This window comes from Filicampus tigris, chromosome 22 (assembly GCF_054856515.1).
Source record: "Filicampus tigris isolate MCC_2025a chromosome 22, RoL_Ftig_1.0, whole genome shotgun sequence".
NCBI classification, from domain to species: domain Eukaryota; kingdom Metazoa; phylum Chordata; class Actinopteri; order Syngnathiformes; family Syngnathidae; genus Filicampus; species Filicampus tigris.
Window position 1 is genome coordinate 3,542,365 of NC_141238.1, and position 25,179 is coordinate 3,567,543.

The 25,179-nt window shown below is 45.1% G+C and overlaps 4 protein-coding genes across 6 annotated transcripts; 1 reads left to right on the forward strand and 3 right to left on the reverse strand.

Annotated features, from left to right (window-relative positions):
* Positions 1 to 632: 632 nt before the first annotated feature.
* On the reverse strand, positions 633 to 6,593 carry ints13 (integrator complex subunit 13). Of its 2 annotated transcripts, XM_086023044.1 has the most exons (18): positions 6,202 to 6,593; positions 5,873 to 6,123; positions 5,724 to 5,798; positions 5,404 to 5,606; positions 4,958 to 5,038; positions 4,794 to 4,884; positions 4,593 to 4,721; positions 4,297 to 4,320; positions 3,294 to 3,378; positions 3,109 to 3,201; positions 2,939 to 3,028; positions 2,620 to 2,798; positions 2,381 to 2,545; positions 2,147 to 2,301; positions 1,397 to 1,627; positions 1,189 to 1,319; positions 940 to 1,072; positions 633 to 841 (listed from the first exon to the last, which is right to left on the reverse strand). In XM_086023044.1, exons 2-18 carry the CDS (start codon positions 6,095 to 6,097, stop codon positions 805 to 807), a joined length of 2,127 nt encoding a protein of 708 aa, XP_085879170.1. In that variant the 5' UTR covers positions 6,098 to 6,123; positions 6,202 to 6,593; the 3' UTR covers positions 633 to 804. The 2 variants fall into 2 exon arrangements, with proteins under 2 accessions (XP_085879170.1, XP_085879172.1); XM_086023046.1 differs by lacking the exon at positions 4,297 to 4,320.
* Positions 6,594 to 7,529: 936 nt separating this feature from the next.
* LOC147126532 (uncharacterized) lies at positions 7,530 to 12,734 on the reverse strand. Of its 2 annotated transcripts, none has more exons than XM_086023117.1 (7): positions 12,542 to 12,734; positions 11,575 to 11,783; positions 11,351 to 11,443; positions 11,188 to 11,277; positions 10,906 to 11,016; positions 10,684 to 10,807; positions 7,530 to 9,960 (listed from the first exon to the last, which is right to left on the reverse strand). In XM_086023117.1, exons 1-7 carry the CDS (start codon positions 12,564 to 12,566, stop codon positions 8,342 to 8,344), a joined length of 2,271 nt encoding a protein of 756 aa, XP_085879243.1. In that variant the 5' UTR covers positions 12,567 to 12,734; the 3' UTR covers positions 7,530 to 8,341. The 2 variants fall into 2 exon arrangements, with proteins under 2 accessions (XP_085879243.1, XP_085879244.1); XM_086023118.1 differs by lacking the exon at positions 12,542 to 12,734 and adding an exon at positions 11,833 to 12,510 and having other exon boundaries at positions 11,575 to 11,703.
* A 542-nt stretch (positions 12,735 to 13,276) lies between these two features.
* On the reverse strand, positions 13,277 to 18,529 carry LOC147126533 (uncharacterized). Its single transcript, XM_086023149.1, has 7 exons — positions 18,439 to 18,529; positions 17,959 to 18,066; positions 17,816 to 17,872; positions 17,547 to 17,705; positions 17,321 to 17,480; positions 16,814 to 16,914; positions 13,277 to 16,222 (listed from the first exon to the last, which is right to left on the reverse strand). The coding sequence occupies exons 1-7, from the start codon at positions 18,448 to 18,450 to the stop codon at positions 16,061 to 16,063; spliced, it is 759 nt and encodes a 252-aa protein (XP_085879275.1). The 5' UTR covers positions 18,451 to 18,529; the 3' UTR covers positions 13,277 to 16,060.
* A 1,026-nt stretch (positions 18,530 to 19,555) lies between these two features.
* Positions 19,556 to 25,044, forward strand: lmod2b (leiomodin 2 (cardiac) b). The gene is made up of 6 exons (XM_086022977.1): positions 19,556 to 20,738; positions 21,608 to 22,036; positions 22,546 to 22,806; positions 22,865 to 23,074; positions 23,700 to 24,131; positions 24,826 to 25,044. Exons 1-6 carry the CDS (start codon positions 20,463 to 20,465, stop codon positions 24,850 to 24,852), a joined length of 1,635 nt encoding a protein of 544 aa, XP_085879103.1. The 5' UTR covers positions 19,556 to 20,462; the 3' UTR covers positions 24,853 to 25,044.
* Positions 25,045 to 25,179: the final 135 nt, after the last annotated feature.

Below are 25,179 nucleotides of genomic sequence, written 5' to 3' on the forward strand. Positions count from 1 at the left end.
ATGACGTCACCGCCTGTTGGCAAACGCAGATGGCAGCCTCCGTGAAATCATTTCTTAGTGATTACATTTTTATTAAATATGTCATTTCTGATTTTATTTCAATAATAATAACGATTCAAACATTTTACCCGCAAATTTAAACATTATGATGTCACAGCAATTTGGAAGATGACAGCCTGAAATCAGTTATAATCCCTCAAAAGTTTAGAACTATATTGTAAAACCACACCATAATTTTACAGAAACAATTATTCAAACTTCCTACCCCTTAAATCCAAATTTGGAGTTTATTAACGCCACAGCGAGTTGGTAAACCTAGACAGGCATCTCTGTGACCTCTTGTTAGCTGTCTTTTTTTTTTCTTTTCGCTAAAATCACTCCAAATGTTACCGCATTGTGTTTAACTGATTAAATTAGAAACTGGGACAATTGTTGCTTCCAGAATTTAAACAGAATGCTCACATACCAACATGTTTTTTGTGCTTGCATACATTTGTACACTGAACATTTACTCACTGTAATAAAACATCAACATTTACTGGGATTTAGTTAAGCAAGCCAAGTTTGCGGGACTGTTTTTCTCCAAACTGATTGGGTGCGTATAAAGAAGAGAGCGTAAACATGATACAATCCAGCGTTCTCTAGTGTCCGCTTTTATTGCAATGTACAATACATGAATGGTATATTTACAAAAATGGTTAAAAAATTAGAAATCCAACATTTCATTGGCAAGTCGTGCTTTTGGGGCGTGACTGACAACCACGTTTAAAACACATTGAGGCACCGCTGCTTGGTGGAAAAGCATCATCTGGAGGCCTTGCCATTTTCATGAACATCCATCCTGCAAAAAGACAAAATGCATGTAATTCATTATTTTAACAACCAAGCATTTGTAAATCTATTTTTTTTTTATTTTTTTGCAGCTGATTCCGAACTCACCCGTTTTCATCTTTGAGGTGCTGGTACAACTCAAACTTGCTGTTGACTGAGCGTGCTCTGCCCATAAACTCCCGCCGCTTCCTGGACTTGGCGGTGATCCGATTGGTCCACAGAGAGAGGAGCGAAACGGGACCTGTGGCGACACAAAGTATCAAGTTTAAATGGGTCATTTGACACCTCCAATAAAAATAAACAAATACAATTTCTCTATAAAGGCTGGGATGAAAAACACAACCCTGATTCAAGTACCTTTTGCGCCCTCTGGTGACTCAACCTCTTCAGTGGCCAGACGGGTTTTTTTGATGAGGGGTTCTGGAGAGTCCGGCGAATCCTTGATGACTTCTGATTCCTGATCCTGTTTATCGGGCACACTTTTCGCCCTAAAAACAAAGCCGAGTCAAGTGACGGTTACCTGAGGAGTCCAGTTTGCGTATACACACACGTGACAACAACTCGCCTCTCTGAGTCCTTCCAGCTTTTGTCCTCCACTTCCTTGCCCCCGTTTTTATCTGCCCGGTCTTCCCTGTCCTCCCTCTTCCTGCCCCGCTTCTTTCTCTCCTCTTCCTCGGGAGGTTTGCTGCGGCAGGCGATGATGCAGTCCAGGACCCTCTGGTGCCTGTCCGTTGCTCCGGCGTGGGTCTTCACCAAAGTCTCCAGCTCGTTCCACATTATTCGGTACTGCTCGTCTCTGCAGGGAACAAACATCATTTCAGCCCTCTTAAATTCTTCCAAAGTGAACAATATGTTTCAATTAGAGATAGAATGATGTTTTTTTTCAGGGCCGCTACAACACCGATTGTTAGTAGTCTAGGAGGCCGATATTAATTTTCAGCAAAAAGGAAAATATTGGCGTCAAAATCTAAAAAAATAAATAATAAAGTTTTATACAGTCTATAAAGTCATCCAAAATGACTAATAAATAATAAAATGGATTTATTATGGGCCATTAGATTTTTAAAACAGACATTCGTCCACACACTGAATATCGGAGCCGATGATGGTGCTGGCCGATAATCGGTCCATCCTTACTGTTGACCATGTAAGCAAAATGTTTCCACATCTCACACCGTGCTTTCTTTCAATCAGCAAAAGCAGATCATTTTTAATTGATACTGATCAACTGAAAATGATTGTCCCCGATTCCTGATCATGAACTTTTTTACGAAGAGCGAATGCAAAACGTTAGACAGGAAGTTCACAAGCCAACCTCTTGGGGCCTTTGCCTCTGGAACCCACAGTGGAGATGGGAAGTGGGTCGTTCTTCCTCTCCATGTCCACCAGGTTGTAGACGGTCTTCTGGCAGGTGAGAACGTCCTCCTCAGTCAGAGCCTCCTTCACGATCAGGTTAGCCAGAGGAACCACCTTATTAGATGGGGGGGACAGAAACGCACGCTGAAGGATGCCAGATTAGGGTGGGAAAGGCGAGGGAAGATGTGCTCACTGCCTGCATGTTGAAAATGGTGGTTTGGGAGATGATCATGGGCCAGTAACGCGTGTGGCGTTCAAGTTGAGCTTTGGCTCGCTCCGCCGGCAGCTTTGCTGCCGGATGATGAGACGCCTCGGAAACGGGGGTAAGGCGGTTTTCCTTCATGAACTCGCCAAAGTCCTAAAAAAAGACGAAAGGAATCAGAAAAAAAAAAACCAAGAGATTCTTAGGTTGTATTGTTTGGTATAACATACGGTGATACGATAATCGGTCACACGTCCGCCGCAGCCTTCGCTGATGGAAGGCGGGTCCTCCAGCGTGGAGCGATTGCTGTTGAGCACGTGCAGGAAGATCTCGCCTCCGTGGCTGCTGAGCATGTGGCTGATGATCTTGGACCCGGATTTCCGCGGCTGCTCCAGTAGAACCGATCGGCCTGGAGCCAACAAGAGCAAATACGAACGCCGATGATTCAATTCAAAAACAAAATATTTGTAAACAGTTCTGAAGGAATTAAGTCATATTACTGAATAGCCACAACAATTATTTTTCAGAAAATTGGAAACCGCGGCTTACCATTGAGGAGAAAGTTGGTCAAACATGACGAAGGACGACTGTTGACGTCAGTGGGGGAGATGCGATAAGCTCCTGTGCAGTAATGCAGTTCTAAACGGAGGGGGAGAAATCGTCAAACGTCAGGACGCATTTCCCAAAATGACTCCGCCCCTCGTTGGGCTTGAACGCACCTACGGAGATGGTTCGCGGCGTGCACCATTTCAGCGTGACCGTTTCTTTGAGGCCATTTTCCCGTGTGCTGGTGCCGGCCATATGCAAGTCTCCTGCGCCAAGACGAAATGACCGAGAAATAGAAAATAGCCTCTTAAAGCAGACGTCAACCCAAAAATATTAGAAAGTCTTTTGAGTTACCCACCACTTTTAATGAACTCCATGTGGGCGTCCTTGTGATGCAGCAGCTCCACGTCGTAATTGGCCGACGTGTTGGCGTGCTGCTCTTCCTGTCCGTCCGCAGAAAAGACACAAACAAACACAACGTGTTAGTGTCAAGTTGGAGAAGGGAGGAAAAATTCTCACACACTGCTGATTTCATGTTCCGGTTATGGGAGGGTGTTTCTCAGTTTGAGGGAGTGGGGGGGAAGCTATATGCTAAGTGCTAACGGTGTGTTTAACACTGAAGTGATGTAGTCGGGATAACACAGTGGGTGACTAAAAGTGGAAAGTTGCGGAAAAACAGACAGACACTGAACAGATTTAAAGGTGAAGAAGAGGCAACACTGGTCGCAATGATTTTGTGGCTCACACAATTTTTGATTATTTTGGGGGGGATTTAGAAAATAATCAAATTGTGATTACACCCCCACTATATATATACATATTGTGATTTAAAATGCAATTATTTTTAAAGGTCAAACACGAGCCATAAATCAAATCCGTATTACCGTTACAGTAAAAATAGCAGATTTATGACACATAAATGTCACGCTAAAATAATGACAAATGAATTAATATGACTTTTTTTTCTTACTAAAAACTTTGACTTGCAGTCTTTCAAGCATTCATGACAAACCCAAGTCTGTATAATAAAGGCTAACCGACCGGAGCGGATTAACGAATTTTCCATTCATTTCAATGGGGAAAACTGATTTGAATACCTATATTTTGGTGGGTTCATATATAACAGACACTCGAGATTTTTAGGTTGTTTTATTACCTGATTTGAATACCACTGGATTAAAAATGGTGAGACCAGCATTGCCTTTCTTTCTTAACATCTCACACGTCATACAAATGAATGTTTGCAACAAAGGAGCCTACAACACTCACACACACAACAACAAAAAATAAGAGACACGACACATGACTCGGACTCTGCCCCTTACTCCTCACGTGTGTGTGTATGAGAATCGAGTACTAACCTGTTCGCAAACATTTAATGTGGGCTAGCAAAACAGAAAATACAGCATGAAACCAGCAGCAGGGTTCAGTCGCATCGACATGCAGGTGAGATGTACCAAAAGGAATTTAAAAAAAAGAAAGAAAAAAAAAGTGAAGTGAATTGAGTTGTTGGAAGTGAGGAGGGGCTTGCGCGGAGAAAGCGGGCAAGCGGCAAGAGTGAGAACTCAAAGCAGACGTGAGTGGAGCAATGCATGCAGCGTATGATAACTGTTTTTTTTTTTTTTTTTTTACAAAGCAAGGGTCAAAGGTCACTCACCTTCATGGGGATGTTCGTGATGGTGGTGGAGGCCAGGTCGAAGTGCTGCTGCACCAGAATGTTCAGCTTGGTGGCCAAGTGCCGCCCTGCGCGGACACTGTGAACCTCGCTGGTCAGCAAAGGCGACACCTTGAGGAAAGAGGGATTCAAAAATAAATGCCGCTGTGTAAATATTAAGAAGGACGATTTCGAAGCACCTACCTCTTTCTTGGGCCGGTCTGAGACAAGCGTGTCATCGCCCTGGGGGTAAATGTGAATGAGGACCAGCTCACACTGCTGGATGCCCATCAGCCTGAAACAGCCAATAAGGACTGCATAATAAAATAGAAATACTTAATAATAGCAATTAAAAGAAATAAACTGACCTGTCTGACCCTGCTGCCAGCTTGTTTTGCTCCATAATGGTCTCCTGAATGCAGTCTTCCAACATACGCACGTGAGTGTCACTGTAAAATTCAACAAAATATTATTTTATTCATAATTTCCAACTTTTCCAAAACAAAAACAAAACAAAACAATAACACATAAAATAAATACATAAAAATAATTTTTAAAGAAGAAAAAATAAAGAAAAAGAAAAAAAACACTCTCTCTACTAAACACCAATTAAATATAGAAATAGAAAACATAATAAAAACAAACAGGAACTCAATTTAATCTGAAATCATTTCAAGATGGGTCACAATATTCAAAAAAGGTGTCCAAATCAATTGAAAGATATAAAAAAATAAATAAAAAAAACATCTATACACTACTTAACATTTTGGATGGATGATCATAACGCTGAACTTTCCATCACTGCGTCGTCTACCTTTTAGCGTTTGTGAGACAGATAATACGACCCCGGTTGGCGACCCGCTCGGCCATGTCCATCAGAGCGATGCGCTTCTCATGCTGCAGCTCGGTGATCTTGCAAAGCGACTCCACCGCCGCCACCAGCCCGTGCAGGATGCTGCAGCACTCGGGGTCCTCGCGCGGGTTGGGGGGCCCCACCGCGGCCAGAGATGACATTAGCTGTCAGGCAAGGAAATGTAAGTTATGTAGACATGTGTAACATGACAATTTTTGAATACAAAATGTGGCTTAGTTCAATAAAGGTCAGGAAACACTGGTTTAAAGGGACATACTAACCTCGTGAGTGCTCTGGCAATCACGTTTCCAGCTGTTCAAGAGGTGGAACTCAGAATCACTCACAATGTAGTTAATCTGTAAGAAATATAGATTTTACTTGAAAGCATCTGGCCTCCGCTAGCAGTAACAAACCAGAACGACTCACTAACCAATTTGTCCAGCGGGTAAATGTCATAGAGGATGCGGCAGTATTCCATGGAGCACTCCACAGCGCACGTCCACAGGGACTTGGACACGGGGGCCAAAGGGATGACTCCCTGGCCTCGGCTCTTGGTCAGCACATCACACTCCACCTGCTGACGACTGGACTCGGCCATGTAGGGACAGTGGTCCACCACAAAGACAGTCTTGTGGGCCACTGAGAACATCTTCATCTTGTAAGCCTAACGTGAATGCTGAACTGCAAGGACAGGGGTGGTGGAAATCAAATGAAACGTATCTAATAAGACACACTAATAGTCGAAATATCATTACTCACGCCTGGAAAATCTTCTCAAAAGGAAATGATCACTTGAAACATGATTGCACTTTCCGTAGAAAGCTACCCTTTTCATTTATTTATCTGTAAACCAAATGAGAAATCTCTAATTATTCTCTAGACATGTTAACGATAACCGACTACTAATCATAGGCAGGCTACATGCTAAAGAAGCGAGTCATCAGTTCGCTGGACGGTCGCAGTTTTGTCGTGTGTTTAATTTCTGTTTCACTTTTATTACCAGCAACTACTAAATACTTATCATTAGTCGTTTCCAAAGTGCACCGTAGCTCAAAACAACCCGCTCCGGTAGGTTAGCTGGGATTGTTATTAGCGGAAATATGGCCGGCCGGCCGTGGTCCGTCACTAACTATCTCCCGTGAAGACGACAAAAGGTTCTGGCCTCAAAGGTTCCTACTGCAGGACAAAATTAAAGTACTAACATCCAATAAAAATATAAATATATAGAATATAAATTACAAGAGTAGGCACATAGGGAATGAATATATGTAAAGAATGAAATAATGTGCTTTTAACAAGTATTTTTTTTTTTGTGCTTGTATTGTGTTTAACTTATATGTATTTGTGTGTGTGAGTGATATCAATATATTTATATATATATATATATATATATTGTTGTTGTTTTTTTTGGAATCTTTACCAAGCGCTTGCTACTAGATGGGTCCATACCATCAATGACAAATCGGCACAGCAGCTGCATTGTTTTCTTAGATGTCAGATGTCAATGTGTCTCCTTGGCAACAGACAGACCAGTCTGATGATTAAGTTACATACTAATGTATGTACTATGAGGCTTCGAACTGCTGGCTGGCTATAATGGCCAGAGAGGGTCTCGTGGGGAAGGAAAGGAAGTGACTCACTTCTTGTTGACCGACCACTTGCTTTATAAAACGGCCCAGCCTGGCCCACATCATAGTGTACCACATATAAAACTGAGCATCAATCCAAACCATGCATTCCAAAGTCATCAGATTCTCTTTAAGCGTGTCTGACTTCAAAGATCCCCCAACTAAACATATTCTTGAAAGTCTGACTTCATGATCAGTTACTTTTGCAAAGGCCGGTTTTAATAGTGTGCAGCAGATGTAAGGAAGTAGCAATTAAACACAAGTGAGAGACTGGCTTGTCCTGAAACCTCCAAGGAATGAAGAAGGGCAAAAATGAAGGACTTGCTATTAAAAAGTCATTAGGACAAAACATTTTAAGTGTTAAGGGGGGGGTGGCCTCAGGTGCAGCAATAATGATTAATGGCCGACGTCTTCGCCGTATATGAAGATGAATGAGTAAGTGAAAAGACGACACTAATGTAATCCTTCGCTATAACTTTTAATGTAACTGAGGTGTACAGACGTATTTGACAACTTCACATTTGCATTTAAAAAACAAAACAAAAAAAACCTCTTACTACTATGACAATGAAAACTAGTCAGGTTATACTTGTAATCACTAACACACTCCCGCCTAATAGAAAGCAAACTACATTGCAAGAAAAAAAAAAAAAAAAGCAAAAGCAGAGCTGTGCCTAATGCAATGTTAAGAATGCAACAAATGTCACAGTCAACAGTCGCATGCACTGGAATACAATAACAAAAATTGGAATGTTTGAAAAAAATGAAAATGCTTAATAGCCAATAGCTATGCTTGCCTTTCAGATCATTAATTGCATACCAGTACAAAAATAATGTTGCTAGTAGAGGAAAACTATGAGCAAAGTAAAAAAAAAAAAAAAAAAAATGTTAAGAAGCTGGCTGGTTAAGAGACTTTTATTTCTTCACCTGGTTGTATCTCAAGAGCTTTACAAAATACAGTGGTGCCTTTTGGGTTGAATTTGTTTTCCTCCTAACTCCAAACAAATCCTTTTTTTCTCATTGAAATGAATGGAAATGCCAACAAAAAAATCATTTAAAGCGGAAGTCAACCCAAACATATTTTTTTCACGAATATGTTCCCAGCAGGCCCACTAGTTGAAACGCAATATTTATCAGAATGCCCTGTTTCAACTATTGGGCTTGCATAGAACATATTCTTGGAAAATATTTTCCACGACTTCCCCCTTTAAAGTACATTTTAATGAGACAAAATGGCCGCCCCGGGACGAATAGGGCACCGCCGCATTCCTTCAATACTCATCGATGCCTTCCTCCTCCTCCTCGTCAAACTTCCTTTTGAGGGCGTTCTTCTTCTGCTTGCCCCTGTTCCTGCGCTTGGCGGCGAAGTCCGGGTCGGCCTCGCGCAGGTGCACCTGCTCGTGGTTCTTGAGCAGGCCCGGCACGGTGAAGCCCTTCCCGCACGTCTCGCACACCCACGGCTTCTTGCACGAGTGAGTCCGCTTGTGGACGTTGAGGTGCGACGCCAGCTTGTAGGTCTTGCCGCACACGTCGCAGCTGAACGGCCGCTCGTTGGTGTGCAGCCGGATGTGCACCTTCAGGTTGCCCACTTGCGTGAAGCTCTTCTCGCAGATGGAGCAGCGGTACGGCCGCTCGCGGGTGTGGATCCTCAGGTGCACCCTCAGGCAGTACTTGCTGGAGAACTTCTTCTGGCACACGGGGCAGGGGATTTTAGCTTTGGGGATGTGGTCCTGCTGGTGGCGCTTCAGGTCCGACAGGTACACGAAGGTCTTGCCGCACTGGGAGCAGAGGTACTGGCGGTCGCCGATGTGGTAGCCCATGTGTCGCTTGAGCAGGCTGGGCACCAGGAAGCGCTTGCCGCAGCGTTCGCACATGTGCGGGCGGTCGCGGGTGTGCCAGCGCTCGTGGTTGGCTAGCTTGAAGGCGGTGGGGAAGCTCTTGCTGCAGTGCTTGCACGGGAAGCTCATCTGGCTGGTGTGGCACTCCATGTGCCGCTTAAAGTAGGTGGACTGCGTGAAGCCCTTGTTGCAGATCTCGCAGTAGAAGGGTTTCTGCCCGCTGTGGGCTAGCATGTGCTTGCTGAGGCTCTGCAGCTTGGCGAAGCATTTGCCGCACTGGCCGCAGGCGTATGGCCGCGCCGTGCTGTGCGTCTTCAGGTGGTTGTTGAGGAAAGCCTGCGTGCGGAAGCTTTTGCTGCACGAGGTGCACGCGAAGGGTTTTTCGCCCGTATGGATGCGCTCGTGGTCCATCAGCTTGGACTGGTAGGGGAAGCTCTTGTCGCACATGCTGCAGTTGAAGCGGTCGGCCGGAGGCCGGATTTGCTTCTTCCGGCGGATGCTCGGCTGCGAGTAGTCGTCGTCGCCGAGTCGGTCCAGGGGGAGCGGCGGCAAGGCCGGCAGGGAGATGCTGTTGGTGGCGATCTTTGACACCCACTGGTGCAGGGTGACGCGCTGCGTGTGCGGCTTTTGGCCGTCCTTCGTCACGGCGGGGTTGGGCGGCGAGGCCGTTTTCATGGGCACCGGCACCACTTTGAAGGGGATGGATTTCAGGGGCGCTCGCGGCGCTTCCGACTTGTCCGCCGCGTCAACTCTTTTCACCTCAGAAACCACCGCCGGGTTGGTGGCGCTCTTTGGCGCTCCGCTGCTGGCTGCCGTGTCAACCTGCGCGGCGGCGGAGGCGAGGACCTCCGCCTCGTCCGAGCCGTCCGAAATGTCGCCTAAATCGTCGCGCGACGGCGGGCTCCTGACCGGAGAGCTGACCGCCGGTGGCGGAGGAGGAGGCGGCGGCGGCGGCGGCGGAGGAGGAGGAGGAGGAGGAGGGGGCTCGACGGGTTTGGGACGAAAGGCGAGGGACGAGAGCACGCAGTCGCCCACTGAAGACGAAATGGTTGCTGGACATGGAGAAGGTTTGGTTAAGCTCCTCAATAAATACAGATTCACCTCAGTCAACCCAAACATTTCAGCTACCAAATACTCATGTTCATGCAGTAGTCTTTCATTTTTGATGCAATGTCGGTAAAGACGGAAATCGGTCTCGCAAATGAATAAACGCAAAAAAAGACTATTTGTAGTAACGATCAGTACATTTCGGAAACTGTCAAAGTACATTCATTATCAATCGATTAAAAAAAACACGTTTGTAATTTTCAGAGTCAGCAGCCCAAAATAACCCAGAAACCATTAATATATGTTTGACACTCCCCCCCTAAAAAAGCTATTTACCAATTATTCCATCAACGAATCAGGAAAAAACAATTCTGCGCTATTGAGCAAGATCTGCATGTGAGATTCAGGTATCACTGTTGTCCATTTGGCGTTGCCATTCTCACATTGTAATATCTGTGACTTTAATTGTGTTTGGCTTTAAGGGCGGGGCCTGCTTGGTGACGTGTTATGTTTTACATGATGTTGGTTTTGAATGCCCTTATTACTTGGTTATTTCGGAACTGTTTGCCCAATGAACAAAGTGTATGCGCATCGGCGGCTGCGTCTCTACAAGTCATTCGATGAATCGTTTCAGGCCGAGCCTGAAAGTCTCGATTTTGTGACGGTAACTCAAGGGAATAGGCAGGTGTTCGTCAGATAATCTGCTATAAAAGCAAGATGGCTCATACCTTTACCAGATAGCAGTCCTTTGGACTGCTGGTACAGGAGGAGAGTCTTGAGGTCGCCGCCTTCGGGGATGACGCCCCCACATGCCTCCAGCGTAGCGGGTTGCGATGAAATCATGGAACTGAGCTGAGGTGGAAAACGATGACTCAGATCGCGTAATAAGGCTCTCAATGTGAATGAGCACGTTTGATCCAATTGGGCGATTCGTGGTCCAGGATTCGTACCTGGGAGAGATTGGGAACGGGAAGCAGCTGCTCCAACTTGCACACCAGGCCGGCGATCAGAGTCTGCAGCGCCGTGTCAAACTTTGTGCCATACTGAACCGGGAACACTTCCTGTGGAGGAAAACCCAATGCATAAAATCGGGGGAAGTCTGAGCAACGTGACACGGTTGCCATGGAGACAGCTTTTGTTATTATTATTACACACGCTGCATGAATCCAGCGTATCCATGACAACGTGGACGCCAGCCCAACCATGTATTGTTCCAGGAAGGCATAGTGTACCTTAAAGAAGAGCTTCCTCTCTGTGGGGCTTTTCAGCAGATTCTGGACCAGCACCATGAAGTTGGTTTGACATTTCTCCACTTCCACGTCCTTTTGTGACAGAAATGATTGAACGTTTTAACGCCGCTTACATCGTGGAAAGAGAGTGTGTTGGCAGTCTTACCCCTACAGGTGCAGCGATCTTCAGTTTATTTATTAGCGTTTGAATGGCGCGGGCGTCTGGCTGGCCCTCCCCCTGTAGCAAATCCAAAATGATCTAAAAAAAAGAAATGAGTTATTAGACGAGTAGAGTGGAACGATTAATCGAAGACTCTGATCGCCAACCCAGTTGATGATGGACCATTTAATATACTCGTGTACATATGTGTCGTGAAGATACCCGCTTACCCTTGCCCGCAAGCCCAAGACGAGCTGGGCCGTCTGCTTGAAACTCATGAGCTCCGGCACGGTCTGCGTCACCATGGTGACAAACTCCTCCACCTTCATGTACTGCCTGACGTTTCTCTGGCGGATCACCTGCCACATGAACGAGTACGTCAACTGCAGCGGGGAGGCCATCAGTCGAAGGGAGGCCAGGGGGAGAGACCCTCCGGCACCTGGGAGGGTCACACAACATGTTAGCGGGTAGGAGAAATAGCCATTCACCTCTTTTCCATAGCATTTGTCCTCATTTGGGCCGCGGGTGAGACTTTGGTCATCAAGGGGTGGTTTCTGGCATGTGCATTGTGTGCGGCCACACAGGGACGGTTCTACACTCTTTTGGAACCCCAACTACAGACTAAGTAGAGAGTACTACCTTCAAATCCACAATTTCCCTTTCATATCATGACTGCAGGATTATGGACAAGTCTGTATAGAGCACTGTACAAGTCAAGTATACCATGCAGTGATATTATTGAGCATGATGTGCGCAGACGCTGGTTACGCACTTAAAACCGGAAGCGTAAACAGTAATCGTTGCAAATCAACCGCAATTGGGCCAAACCGTGCACCGTGAACAAAATTAGCACCCACATGTATCAAATTTTTATTACTAAGCAAATGTTGTAATTTTGCTTGGTAGTGCATGTAACATTAAGAGACGCAAAAAAAAAAAAAAACTAACAAAAAAAAAACATGCAGAATGCGATCGGAACATCCGGGCAACTACGTTTAATAATCAAGCGCGTGCAGGGACTCGTGCGGGATTTTACTTGGCTATGCTGCAGAAAATTAAAGAGTTAGGTCAACATTTGCGGTCGTCCTTGGCTGTCTGTATCTATTTGCCGTAAAGCGACAGATTGATCGCGCCACATTTTATTCGGCTGCTCTTGGCGGCTGCTGTTAGCTGGCCAACGTTAGCTTAGCAACTTACCAACACCCTCGGACCGCCTCTCCATTCTGTGACTGCTGGTCAACGTTGCAAACTCACCGGTGAATTAAATGAGTTGTATAAAAAAATGAAGATGTGTCGTTTGCTTAAATATACAATAAAAGTAAAATAAATGTCTCTTTCTCGAACGTCAAGCCAGGCAGAATAATGGCGACCGTGACTAGAAGCTTTCCAAAACAAAAGCTCCAATGTTTCCGGCGGAAGTGACTGCATAAAATAAAAGTATCGCATATTTGAAACGAAATGATGCATTTAAGTATATCGGAAACTAGAGGATTCCTGACGGTACAATAGAATATATCAACTTGTCAAAAATATGTGCATTATATTATTATTTCAAGACGAGAAAACCATAACTCCAAGTTAAGTCATTTAACAAAGTGTTTATAGACTTGTCAGATGTTAAAAAAAGCTTACCTTTCAAATATGTAATTAGCTATGTGGTTAAATCCGATTTCCTCCAAGTCTCACCATTAGCAACCATTTAGCAACACCATATTCTCAAAGCATCAAAATAAGAATGCATTTAATAATAGTTCAGCGGTGCTGTTCTGGACCGGTAAAATGTGAAAAACACGTCTTGCACAAAATACACGACTAACACACGTGGTATAACCATCACAACCATGAAAGGTTTATTGTACATGCGTGGTTATAATGATAGTGTTAAATTCATTGTTTTTATGTGAATCCAAAATTCCCAATAAATACATCCAGTGAATGCAAATTAATGTATTTTTTTTTAATGTGAATCCAAAATTCCCAACAAATACATCCAGTGAATGGAACTTTATTCCATTAAAGTACAAAGTTTGACTTTCACTCATTCACTGCCAACACTCTCAGTTAAAATACATATTTCATATTTGGCATCTATAGCTGTCAATTGTCAATAGCCATAATCGTACATTTTTAATACATACTTCATAATTTTGGTTGCAGTTTGCAGTAGCGTAGCATCAAACTGAGCTGTTTCTAATACTTTCACATTGTGACTAAATCAGAATATTCAAAACACGACACCTTTAGGCAGAATGTAATTTACACAGTGATAATCATTCACACTAACCAATTTATGAGTTGTGACTATATGTGCCTAAAGCTGGTAAAAAATTGGCAAAGAAAGAATAACAATTCAGACACTAACATGAGATGAATAAATGTGCGCACAGTATTCTGTTGCTGAATGACTCACATTTACAAAAAAGTATATATATTTCCCCGGGACATTCAGTAAACAGTGTAACTCTTGGGATTGCTCATTCCAAGGAAAACACGCACATAACTCAACAAGAAGTTAAGGATATTGGGTCAAATTTTAGGAGGAAACTGAAACACTTAACAGTTGGACATGGATTAGGTCAAATAAAGTTCACCCTTAAAGGTTATAGTGCATTTTAAGTTCATTGAGGAAAATCCAACACATTTTTTGGGGGTGAGATTGTCTGTTTTAGCTATTTGCACTTTTGTATATTTTAATGAAGCGGTTCCTTGGAAAGCAATCTTTGGAATACTAAAAAACTGTTATTGGAATATTAATCAGCGTCCGCAGTTGCGTGTGGTCGGCAGAGATTCTTGGCGCGTTGATTCATCGCGCTGCGTCGACATCAGTCGCGTTGGTAAGTGGCATTTCCTCCAGCCTACGGCCACGTCTTTTGTGGGCCCAGAACAAGCGTCCCCCTTATGCTCAACACTGAGCTCATCCGCCGGTCTGTCCGTCCGTATCTCTTCGACGCTCCTGACTAGTGTCTTTCCCCTCTGTGTGTGTGTGTGTGTGTGTGTGTGTGTGACGCATCCTCTCTCCACACAGTCATATTCTCATGACTGAAACGGGCTTGACTCAGTGAATGAGGCATTAGAAAGTCCAGGGCTCTTGGCTGTGGCGGAGAAGAAGAAGAAGAAGAAGAAGAAGAAGAAGCGATACATGACGGGTGGAGAGGGGGGACACAATGGAAGGATTCACGGCCGGTCTGGCCGCGGCTATCTTTGCCATCTGCTCCGAGCTTTGATACACAAAGTGGGACCCTTGTTGAACCGTAGTGTTGTTTGCGACCGGCGGCTTTGCCATCTGTGGCCGATCATCGCAATGTCAACAACAAGTGCACGAGTGGCTCCATCGCTTCACTTTCTACGTGTTTATATGCGGAGAAGGCATTAAGAAAAACAGCAGGACATGCGTAGTGATAATAACGGCTAACATCTTAGACACTAAGTGGGAAAAAATATTGGGACACCTATATAACATGCTGAAAGTCAATTCATCGATGACATCATTGATATGGCAAGCAAGTCCCAAGCAGGCGTTGAATGACTAAAGATAGATACTAGTCGACTATAACGTGCTGAAAGTTGAGTTGAAGTCGATTTAATCAATGATGTCATTGATATCTCAAGCAAGTCCCAAGCTGGGTTTGAATGGCTTAAGATTTTTCGCACTTTGTGTCCAAAGTCGATCAGTGGATGACATCATTAATATCTACAACAAGTCCAAAGCAGGGCTCGAATGACTAAGAAATGTTACTAGTCGACTAACCTCCTGAGAGTTGAGTTGAACTCAATTAATGGATGACATCATTGATACTTGAAGTGCTATGTAGATGTTGTACGAATAAAGCTTTGTGATTTGTCAACGTCAAGCGTAGTAGTAAAGTCGACTAATCGTTTCAACCCTTAGTCCCAGGTCATTTTACCTTGTCAAAGTCAAATCAAATTAGTTTTTCTCGACTCACGTAACTTAATTATCGTAGTGTCAGGTCTTTATCAAAAGGGACGACTAAAAAGGTCAGAAAATGAAATTACTGGCGAATTTTGCAATTATTATGTCTCGAATCAAGTCTTGAGTCTAGTCCCAAAAAAACAAAGTGACCAGAAATGACCAATATGGTCAGTCAATGAATGATATTATTGGCCAATTTATCCAACCTGTATGTAGATATAAATTAACACTTCATCCTGTCTTAAGTCGAGTCTCAAGTCTTTCCGTTTTTGCCAAGTCACAAGTCATCAAAACAACGACTCGAGTCGACTCGCGGCCTTGCCGCAGGACACCCGATCCGAAATCCTTAGGTCCAATCCTCCAGAACAGCATCCAGTCCAGGCTTTCCCCATAGACACATTTTTTTTGTTTTTGTACTCCAGAGTCCAGTGACGCCACATTTGACACCTTTTGTTGATTTGGGATTTAAGGTTTAATCCACACGCGACGCTCCGGCCTCATCTGTTACATTGCTCTTAATATCAGAACTCATCCTGGTTGCTTTCCACGTCCACTTTGTTGCATGAGCGCCACTTGGATGGTGGAAACGAAAAACCATGAAGTGGCGCTGCTCAGTTCCTTAAATCCATATACGATTTGTACAATAAGCGGCCCGAGAGAGTTCTGCAGAACCACCGGCTCGACTTGGCAGCAGGTGGCGTCGCCTTGACTGACGCACGCAAGCCCTCGGCAGACTGAGCCATCGCTTCTCCCGTACAGATCCTTCCCCCCTTCATCTTTAGTCTTCATCTGCTTTCATGCCCGGCGACCGCGTCCTCCTCTTGGGGAACACCGCCGTCGGCGCGAGCGGGCTTTTGGGGCGGGACGGAGACGGACACGCTCGGAACGGTGTCAAGAGGTGCCATTTCGATCTCCTCAGCAGCTGGCGAACGTCTCGCAGATGCGACCTGAGGAATATGACGATTCGTTTAATCACCGGGGCGGACGTGATTAGGTGAGCTCATCGGGGAGCCTCAAAGCACTGCTGAATATTTAAAGAGCACTTGTTAACAGGAATTTCCTTTCAGGAAGTGTTGGCTAAGACAAGAGTGCATTATCATTCGGGCTTTATTGGAGTGACCCTTGGAGATTTCATGTAATGGACCTTTTTTTTTTTTTTTTTTTTTAGAATGGTGTGCCTTGGGCTTCAAGATGTTTTAGTAGTCTTCTGACGCAAACTCTAAAATGGCTTCCGGCAAAACATAAGGCTGAAGCAGTAAATCGTGAGGAAGGGGGGGGGGGGAAGTGTCGAATACGCCGCAAATAAACACTAGCTACGTCATAAAAACGAGCCCTGTTTCAGTTTGGACGCTTTTAAAACAACTGTTTGCAAGGCGATTAAATTGTTTGCATAATGTTAATATGTTCCAATACTCACAGGAAAGACCATGCAATAGAAATAACTGCCTGGAATCGTACAAGTCTTGCTGTGAGGCGTTTACATGGCGGTGACACGAGCAAATACGAGAGAACCGAGCGTGACTATTTTCTCCACTCACCCGCCATACGATGAGAACGATGCAAGCCGTGACAGGAACGATCACCAGCAGCAACGGCGTTCTTTTCCACCATCTGTGATCCCGACCTCCCCGTTGACCCCCTGCGAGAAGGACATTGGAAAATATTCTCAGAAATCGGATCACAGACTGCCCAATTCCCCTGATCAGGAAATATCGAACCATTTTGAGCATCCGTTTGTGGTCATAGGAAAATTATTCAGTGGTGATTGCAAAGTAAAACATATTGAACTAATAGTCACAATACTGGATTACAATTTTAGCTAGTTAGCTAGCACCCGCCGCAACGTGGGATTCGCCCGTAAAAATGCTTCCTGTGCTTGCGTAGGTTTTCTGCAAGTACGCCGGCTTCCTCCCACATACCGAAAAAACATGCACGTGAGATTCTTCCCCTCGACATCTGGATTTTGGGTCTGTTTTACTGCCACCTCTCTTCTCCCCCTCCTGTTGTTTTTTGATGCCGCACCTGACTAGAAGACCCTAAATTACCTGCTGCATTTGCCGTATTGAGACACGGCGGCGGCTTGCAGGAGAAGCTGGATGCCTCGCGACCCGCAACGTGGAGGATATCCGCGATGTAGTCGAAATAGAGCTCATTCTTCCAACTCCCCTCCTGGTAGTGACACTGGAAGACTTGCATTGCCGTTTCCTGCATGACAACGTCCCATTACGTCCCCGTAGGCCACGAGCGGATAGAAAATGGTTGGCGGCTTACCAGTTCCTGGTGTTCAAATGTGAATCGCAAACTCTTCAGCATGGCAATGAAGACCAGGATGTTTTCCTTATTGGAGGAGACGGCGCCAAACATGTTGGCCAGATTGCGAAGGCTTTGCTCCAATGGGTAGACGTTTAATACCACCCAACACGCACCAGCCTAAAAAAACAAAAACAAAAACAAAAAACACACACATTGAGAGAAAACAATAAGAACACATTTCACCCACTGATAAAGTCATTTCCCCGTATTTTCCGTCGCATACTTACCACTTCTTTGGGAATGTAATGAACAGGAATCTCATAATCGGAAGGGATGTTGTGCTTCTAAGGGAGAGGTAACAACTCAGTGGAAGAGAAAGTCACATCCGCGGGTGTGTGTGTGTGTGACAATGTACGGTGAAAAAGCTCACCAGCAGCGACAGCTTGCTCACATCGTCAGTTATTGGGGTTCCAAATTTCCCACAGCACAGATTCAAACTTGTGAACAGACTCAGGAGGACACAAGGTGCCTTGAAGATCTGCAAAGAAGTCCCTTTGGTAGGTAGGCAGTCTCATCGCATACGAATGCTCGTTACTGACTGACACCGAGTTGTACCGGGTACAACGACCAAATGAACATGCCATAGCGTATAACACCGAAGGTCAATATTGTCTCACGCGCAGGCTCAACACAAGCTCATCTGCCTTTGTCAACATGAGGAGTGAAAACAAATGTCAGCTTTTAATTCCCCCCCCCCCAAAAAAATGCCTGCTATAAGGGATGTTTTTTTCCCACACAGGGCGAAATTGTCCACACATGTACGCAGATCAAGAACATTATGCAGCATGAGATTCATGCTGGCAAACACATGACAAATGAGTCAAGGCAAGAATATAACACGCACACTTACTTTCTCCCTCATATGGAGGACAAATGCAAGGCTGTCTTGATCCGCGGCATGGAAGTGTCGTCTTAATAATCCAAAGCTGGAGATAACTGCGAGCCCGTGTTTGTGTGCGTGTGCGTGTGTGCGCGCGCGAGGTCCAAGCAGTGAAACTTGAGGATGGGCCAGCCGTCTGCCTGCCTGCCTGCCTGCCTGCCTGCCTGCCTCCACGCAGACTGGCGGAGGCTTTTTGAAGGGTTGGAGAGGCCGCCTCCAGACTGAGTCACTGTGTCACACGCTGACCACCACTGAGACTTCTCCCACGGATCAATCGGCTCGTCACCGGAGCGCGGGCGCTCGCCTCATCCGCGGAGGGGTGTATTCCACTCGGAATATCCCAGAGAGCTGCTCTCTTTTTTTTTTCTTTTTTTTCTTTTAATGTAAATGAATGCACGTTGGAGGATGGTGTGGCTTTGATATTCAACCGGGCTCCCCTGCTGATCATCCAGCACAAATTGTCATACGCGGATTGCAAGAAAACGTACGGTAGCTTCCACTTGAATCAATAGACATGACATGATGCTCAAAATGCGTACTCAAAATCTTTTGCATTTAATACCTCTGAGCTAAAAATGCATTCTTTGAAAGGTCATCACTTTTGAGACATCCGATCTCGTCTTGCACACAAGTATGCTTCTCATTATATATTCATAAATCCAATATTGTTTCAGCATCTGCTCTTTGTTTGTGTGGGTTCCAGACTATTTGTTGTCTCCTGCATCCTATTAATGAAATGGGTTGTTTGCCGAGCAACATATGCACACGAGTATTTTTAGTTTTATGGTTTTTCTCACCGTTGCTGTTTGTTTATTTGTTTTCAAAAGTGACGTTAAAGGGGACGTCGACCCCAAACCTTTCTTTGCGATAATATGTTGTATGCGCCCCAGCTTGTCTAAAGGCGGCATTTTGATTCATGTTCATCTCGGGGGCGGCCATTTTGTCACTCGCTGTCGATTGCTCAGCAGTTGCTCAGGGCTCAGGTAACAACCAATCACAGCTCACCTGTCTTCTGAAGCTGAACCGCGATTGGCTGTTACCTGAGCCACTGTGATGTCATTTCCGGTCGACAGCAAGTGACAAAATGGCCGCCCCCCTGAGATTGCTAACTCATTCACCGCCAGACATTTTCAGACCCTCGTTTAGCCCAACGTTTGAAAAAAATATGGAAAAAAATATGAATTAATTCCTGGTATTGAATGTGAAAAGACGTGTAAATTCATCAGCGGCAGTGAATGAGTTCAAAACGAGTGGATTTTGCTGCTTGATTTGCATTCCACAAACTCATCATTGTTCAGAATATCAAGTTTAGACTAGTGGGGCTGCATAGAACATATTATTGTAAAGACAATTTTTGGGGTTGACAGCCCCTTTGAAAATATAACACAATAAAACAATAAATGAATAAAACATTAAAATCCCACTTTCACTTTGCAAACAAGTTGCAAGTACCTGCTGATATGCTGTTGCCGGGCAGAATTACCCAAGAAATAGGCTCATATATCCTAGCATATCATAACCAAGTCCAGATTTCATGCAAATAGGCCCACTAGTGGCTGCGATTGGGATAAGAGGGGGAGAGGGCGTCGAGGCTTGTTGATGGACACGCGGGGACAACTTTTGTGATGTCATGTTTGCATTTGTGTGTTCTGTTCTTGGCTATGAACAAAGCCACACAGGCATCGGTGACACGCCGCAACCATGACAGGCCGCAGCCTCTGAGCTCACATGCTTTTCGTGGCTCTGTCCCCTTCAGAGCGCAGGCCTCCCAAAAAAGACGGCGCATCACAGGGGCCGCCACTTTTGCTACGCACTCCTCTGATCCCTCTCTTAAGGCTGGAGCGGCAGCTGGGGGAGATTAGACGAGTCAGTGACACCGGCGCACAACACCGGCAGAGCTCTGGTCCGGGCCCCTTTTGACTTTGCCCCTGTTTTGACATCGACATAGTCTATGTTTTTTGATGTGACCGTTCTGTGCTGATCCCGCTTTGGCTATGAGTTGTTTCGGATACCGCCGGGAGCTGAGCAAGTACGAAGACGTGGACGAGGACGAGCTCCTGGCGTCGCTCAGCCCCGAAGAGCTGGCCGAGCTGGAGAAGGAGCTGGTGGACATCGACCCCGACGCCAACGTGCCCATCGGGCTGCGGCAGAGGGACCAGACCGACAAAACCCCGACGGGGACGTTCAGTAGAGAGGCGCTTATGAAATATTGGGAGGCTGAGACTCAGAAAATCCTGGAAAATGAAATTGCCGGAGCGAGCTCTAAAACGGTCAGTGGCGAGAATGACTCAAATGTGTCCTTTAAAATTGTATTGGATCGAATGTCTTCTGTCTGTCTGCCTTGCAGTCTTGAATTTCTCGGTTCAAATCTGGGCCCGTGTGGAGACAATCTCATCAGATATAATTCAAGAGTGTGCTGTGTGGAAAAATTCTATTCGAGGACTGCGTAACATATACCACTAGACTGCCTCTGGATTTTCTCATGAATTCCAATTGGACAAGTGGATGAAAGTCCAACTAAGTGTACAGTAGCTGTGCTATATAGTGGCAACGGTGGTATATTTTTTTTTACAAAATCAAGATTTTGATTACATTTGATTTTTGTCAATAGCACACCGGGCTAGAGGTGCGCACGTCTGTCTGACAGTTTGGTAGTTGTGCGTATGAAACTCCCAATATAGAATTTGTCTTGTTGACGGGCAGAAATTGTCGTGCCCCATTGGCCAATGAAAAAAAAAAAAATGCTACTCCAAAAAAATTGTTTGAATTATGAACCTTAAACAAATGTGAACCACAGTTCTGTATGAAATATAAAATGAAATCCTCCATGTTTAGCTTCCTCTCATATCCCCTGAAAAACATTTAACAAAAAAAAACCCCAATTAGATTCTTTGCCCTGCCTCATGAGTCTGGATTTTGGCCTGTTTTACTGCCACTTCTCTTCTCCAACTTCCCCTAAATTGCGATTAGTCAATTGCGGCATTTACATTTACATTTTAAGCTGATTGAAGACTTCAAATTGTCCAAAAGTGTGAATAATGTGAGAGCAAATGGTTCTTTGTCCAAGTGAGAGACAAGCGACCTTTCCACGGTGGACCCTTCCTCTCACTCACACTTTATTAAATGTGTGTCGACATAGGACGAAGAAGATGAGGGTGTGACAGAAAGAAACAGCGACTCCGAGGATGAAAAGGACGACGAAAGCGAGAAAGAACAGAAAAAGCAAAAAGAGGAGGAAGAAGACGACGAAGATGAGGAAGAAGATGAGGAAAGCGAGGAGGAGGAGGAGGAGGAGGAGGAGGAGGTCGTAACAGAAGAGTCCGACGACGACGACGACGACGAAGAAACCGCTGAACCAGCAGCGCCGCCGCCGCCACCGCCGATCATCGTCCCTCAGCAGCTGAGGCCGCAGAGGGCGGAGCCTGTTCGACTGACTCCTCCCCCTCCACCTGCGGACCCTAACGCCAGCGGGAACCCCACCGTGGTGGACGAGGCCCTGCAGCGAGCGCTCAGCGACGACCCCCAGCTCACAGAAGTCAACTTGAATAACATTGACGACATCTCGCAGGTACAAAAATATGATCATGTTTCCAAAAATGGATTTTCGGATCGACTTTTAGTGCTAACATACAAGATGTTTTGGTGAGAACATGACAATTTCAATACACAATGGGCTATAATTTCATTGGAAAAATGTGACTTACTGTCAAAATGGCGCGCAGCATGATTCTTCCAGTTCCCCCATACTGGAACAGGAAGGCAGGATGAAATTTCACCCTGAAAACAAAAATATTTTATTTGCAATGGATCGACAGTTATTATTTTTTTGTATTTTTATTATGACAACTAAGATACCTTTTAGGGATGTTATTTTCTTTTTACTATTAAACTAGGGGAGTTCAACTTTTCTTGCCTTAAGTATCAGAGGCTGGTCTCGGCAGCTTCCACGAGTATGCGCTACCTTCAAATAAGATGCGTTCATGACACAGCTGGTGAACCGCTTGAAGTGGATTGAATGACAGCAAAAATTTGAGGCGATTAAAATCACCCCAAAAAGTCTGAACGTTGCTTTCCTAGGAGACCCTAATCCGATTCGCCGAAGCCCTGAGGACCAACACGCACGTGCGCGTCTTCAGCTTGGCCAACACCCACGCCGACGACCCGGTGGCCGTGGCCGTGGCCAAGATGCTGCGGGAGAACTCGTCCATCGTGAGCCTCAACATCGAGTCCAACTACGTGAGCGGGAAGGGCGTCATGGCGCTGGTTCAAGCCCTTCCCGGGAACAGCACCCTGACCGAGCTCCGATTCCACAACCAGAGGCACATCTGCGGAGGACAGGTTGGCACTCTTACACCGAATGTCCTTGAACGTCACAACATGGCTCGCTCGACTTCAGGTCGAGATGGAGATGGTGAAGATACTTCGGGAAAACCACACCTTGATCAAGCTGGGCTACCAGTTCAACCTGCCTGGACCCAGGATGAGCATGACGGGCATCCTCACCAGAAACCAGGACCGGCAGAGGCAGAAACGACTGCAGGAACAGAGGCAACTGCAGCAACAGGGGGCGCCGGAAGGAGCCGCCAATCCACGGACCACGGCGCTGGTAACGCGACAGACGGCACGCGCCATTTTAGGGTTACGGTTCGGGACTGCTCATTCGCTGCCAAAAACATTTTTAGACCACTTTTCACAGTCCAGCCATTCAATCCCAGGAACTTATTTACATCTTTTTTTTCAAATGAACATCTTCATATAAATGAAAATCAGTCATTACTAATATTAACATATAAAATTAACATTCTTAAAGGTCATTTGAGGATATTTGCCATGACGGAAGTGTGGATCAAACTGCTAGCCCTTTGCATTAATTATAATAATTAAGTCAAGGTATTTAAAAAGTCATTTTTACAAAAACAGACAAAAGAAAATGAAACCGATTTCTTTTTATGAACAAGCATGTTGATGCAAAATGACATGACGAAAATGACGCTATTAGGCTCACATCAATGCCAGAAAATGGCGCCAAAGCACTACTTCGCCATTAGAAAGTCTTTTGGCCCGATTTGATCTCCCTTCCTCAGTTGAATATAGTTATAATATAAAAGTAGTACTCTGGCGGCATCTAATAGGCAAGTTTAAAAAAAATATATACAGTTTTTAGCGAATGGCAGCTAGGTCCCAAAAATGAAAACAAGTTTGACATCAGTGCTACGTATTCCTGTTTCTAGAGAGGAACACCCTGCAGCTCACCTCGATCCTCACCTTGGTCCTCCCCCAAAGTCCTGCGGAACAACTTGGCTAAGAAGCAGACACCTCCTGCACCGCCACCTCCGCCGCCTCCTCCGCCGCCGCCGCCACCTCCTCCCGCCCCGCTGCCTCCCTCTCGCCAGGAGAAGAAGAAGCCCACCCGGACCATCGCGGAGGTGATCAGATCCCACGAGGCCAGCAGCAAGAAGGCCAAGAGCAAAGGGAAGAAGGGCAAGAAGGGCAAGGCCAAGGACGAGACCACCTGCATCCTCAAGGAGCTGAAGAACGCGCTGAGGCCCGTGGCGGCGGAGAGGCGGGGGGACGAGGGCAGCAGGCCGTCCACGCCAATGAGGTCGGCCCACGACCAGCTGATGGACTCCATCCGGAGCAGCAGCGTCCGGAGCCTGAGGAAGGTGAGGGCAAAATGTCACGGTAAACCACAAGAAAAAAATCACCAAAACTATACATACTGACAATCGGCGCAATTTACGATTAAGATGCACTATTCGTCGCTCTTCACAGAGGATAAAGAATATATGTTATTGTATGTTTGGTCTGCATGTGTAGCTTCCACTTGTGTTGAAATATTTAAATATGCTTAAAGCTTTACAATTACCGCAACATCGATGCTAGCTTTGTTAGCCTCTCTTTGATGTTTTCCATTGTGTGTTAGCATTAAGCTAGCAGCCTAAGTCTGCTGCCAACATCTAGTGCTCGCAACTCCCTCAAAAATTGTCATAAGTCGAGCATATTTAATCGATAATGATGAAATAATAAAGCATGAGATGAATAACCTTTTTCGCTACAGATGTTCCCAAATGGATCACATTCCGTTCCCATGTTAAATGAATGATTGCCACTAAAATACTTGTCGCACTTTTGAATGGAGGCAAGTGTTTTGCTACCTCGTGGCTTGTTACAGTGGAAAAAAGTCAGCTCTGCCCCCAGCCGCCAAATTCCTTCACTTAATGCTGCTATTTATAGCAAGTGTTCAGCGGAGGTTTGATAAAGGAAGACATAGCAACAATACAAACACAGTTAATGATTTATGCTAACATTTTATAGTGATGTATGTGTACATTTCTTTCTTCTTTTTTTTTTCTACAGGTTGAGCTCCCATTACACCTACGATAAGAGGAAGATGCCATGGTAATGTGGTTAAAAAATGGTGTTTTTTTGCACTGCCACGTGATTTCTTTTGTAATTTTATTTTTAAAACCTGAAGTTGTTTACTGATTTTTTTTTTCTTGTAAACTTGTAAATATGATGTGCTATGTTTGAATGAATGACGTGTTCATTTCTAAATACAGATTGTTTTTGATTGTCTTTTTTGGGGGGAGTCAAATTACTATGAAGAATCCTATCCAGTTTCCATTTACAGTCTATATTTTTGAACAGCTGTGAGTCAGTTTATTGTCATGCAAATGAAGCATTCACACGTCTCCCACTTTGGGCCTTTGG